Genomic DNA, 1,931 nt, shown 5'->3' on the forward strand with positions numbered 1-1,931 from the left:
ATACCATCACCATAATCAAGGTAATGGACTGAACCAACATCTTCTGTCCCCCCTGCTTTTTCTTTCTTTTTTAGTTTTAGTTGTTTGCGTGTGTGTGTGTGTGTGTGTGTGTGTGTGTGTGTTAAGAACTCTTACATGAGATTTACCATCTTAACATATTTTGAAGTACACAATACCATATTATTAACCAGAGGTACTATGTTGCACAGCAAATCTCTAGAATTTATCCATCTACCATAACTGAAAGTTTATATCCATTGTGCAGTAACTCCCCACCTCCCCCATTCTGCTAACCACTACTGTATTTTCTGCTTCATGAGTTTGACTATTATAGATACCTATATAAGTGGAATAGACTCTTGAGAAGCTTCTAATACATTAAAAAGAACAGAGCACTCAATAGATAAACCCATGTTGAATAAACAAATAGATGGGTGGAATAGAATAAAACAGAGCAGAAAAGAATAAGCAGTTGAAACTTTTCCTTTCCTAATGCAGCAAATAACTCGGAAAGCAACCACAAATGTATAATTTTAAATATTTAAATAAATAAAAATGGAAATGAATTAATAACAGATGACTTTGAACCTTATTGTACTATTAGGAGCTGAAATTTACAGGAATCATTTTAAGAAGAGAAGAAACACTGACTCATCTTTCTAGAAAAAGGAATTTGAAGTGATAAAGCACCATGGATCTAACTTATATTCCTGAAGACTTATCCAGTTGTCCAAAATTTGGAAATAAATCTTGCCCTCCCATCAACCGTTCTTTGCATGTCCGAGTGATCATGTATTCTATTATGACTGCAGCCATGTTTATCACCATCTTTGGAAACTTGGTTATAATGATTTCCATATCACATTTCAAACAGCTTCACTCTCCCACAAATTTTCTGATTCTCTCCATGGCAACCACTGACTTTCTGCTGGGTTTCGTTATTATGCCATATAGCATGGTACGATCGGTGGAGAGCTGCTGGTATTTTGGGGATGGCTTTTGTAAATTCCATGCAAGCTTTGACATGATGCTAAGCCTAACCTCCATTTTCCATCTGTGTTCCATTGCTATTGATCGATTTTATGCCGTGTGTTACCCTTTACACTACTCGGCCACAATGACCACCTCCATGATAAAGCGACTATTGGCATTTTGCTGGTCAGCCCCTGCTCTTTTTTCATTCAGTTTAGTTCTATCTGAGGCCAACGTTGCTGGTATGCAGAGCTACGAGATTCTTGTTGCTTGTTTCCGTTTCTGTGCACTTACTTTCAACAAATTTTGGGGGACAATATTGTTCACTACATGTTTCTTTACTCCTGGCTCCGTCATGGTTGGAATTTATGGCAAAATCTTTATTGTTTCCAAACGACATGCTCGAGTTATCAGCAACATGCCTGAAAACACAAAGGGGGAAGTGAAAAAAAACTTATCTAAGAAAAAGGACAGGAAAGCAGCTAAGACACTAGGTATAGTAATGGGGGTGTTTCTAGCTTGCTGGCTGCCTTGTTTTCTTGCTGTTTTGATAGACCCATATTTAGACTATTCCACTCCCATAATAGTACTTGATCTTTTAGTGTGGCTTGGGTACTTCAACTCTACTTGCAACCCCCTCATTCATGGTTTTTTTTATCCATGGTTTCGGAAAGCTCTTAAGTATATAGTGTCAGGCAAAATATTTAGCTCTCACTCAGAAACTGCAAATCTGTTTCCTGAAGCACATTAATAATAAAAAAAAAAGAAAACTATTACAAAAGCAAAGAGAGTATTGAAAATGAGACTTATTATTTTGGCCTCATACCTCACATTAATTGTTCTATTAAATCTCAGTAATCCAGATAAGTGTTTTGTAACCTGAGCAAGAGTTACATCCAGTATCTTTGACCAATCAATCAATCAATCAATCACTTATTAATTGTGAACTCCATATCTAA

The 1,931-nt window shown here is 36.5% G+C and overlaps 1 protein-coding gene across 1 annotated transcript; it reads left to right on the forward strand.

Annotated features, from left to right (window-relative positions):
• Positions 1-691: 691 nt before the first annotated feature.
• On the forward strand, positions 692-1,723 carry LOC113259358 (trace amine-associated receptor 3). The gene has a single exon (XM_026504674.2). It carries the CDS (start codon positions 692-694, stop codon positions 1,721-1,723), a length of 1,032 nt encoding a protein of 343 aa, XP_026360459.2.
• Positions 1,724-1,931: the final 208 nt, after the last annotated feature.

The sequence above is a fragment of the Ursus arctos genome, unplaced genomic scaffold (assembly GCF_023065955.2).
Source record: "Ursus arctos isolate Adak ecotype North America unplaced genomic scaffold, UrsArc2.0 scaffold_13, whole genome shotgun sequence".
In the NCBI taxonomy this organism is placed as follows: Eukaryota; Metazoa; Chordata; class Mammalia; order Carnivora; family Ursidae; genus Ursus; species Ursus arctos.

Bases quoted from the DNA above. Each gene is read 5' to 3' on its own strand.
- LOC113259358 (XM_026504674.2), top strand. From the start codon at position 692: ATGGATCTAACTTATATTCCTGAAGACTTATCCAGTTGTCCAAAATTT.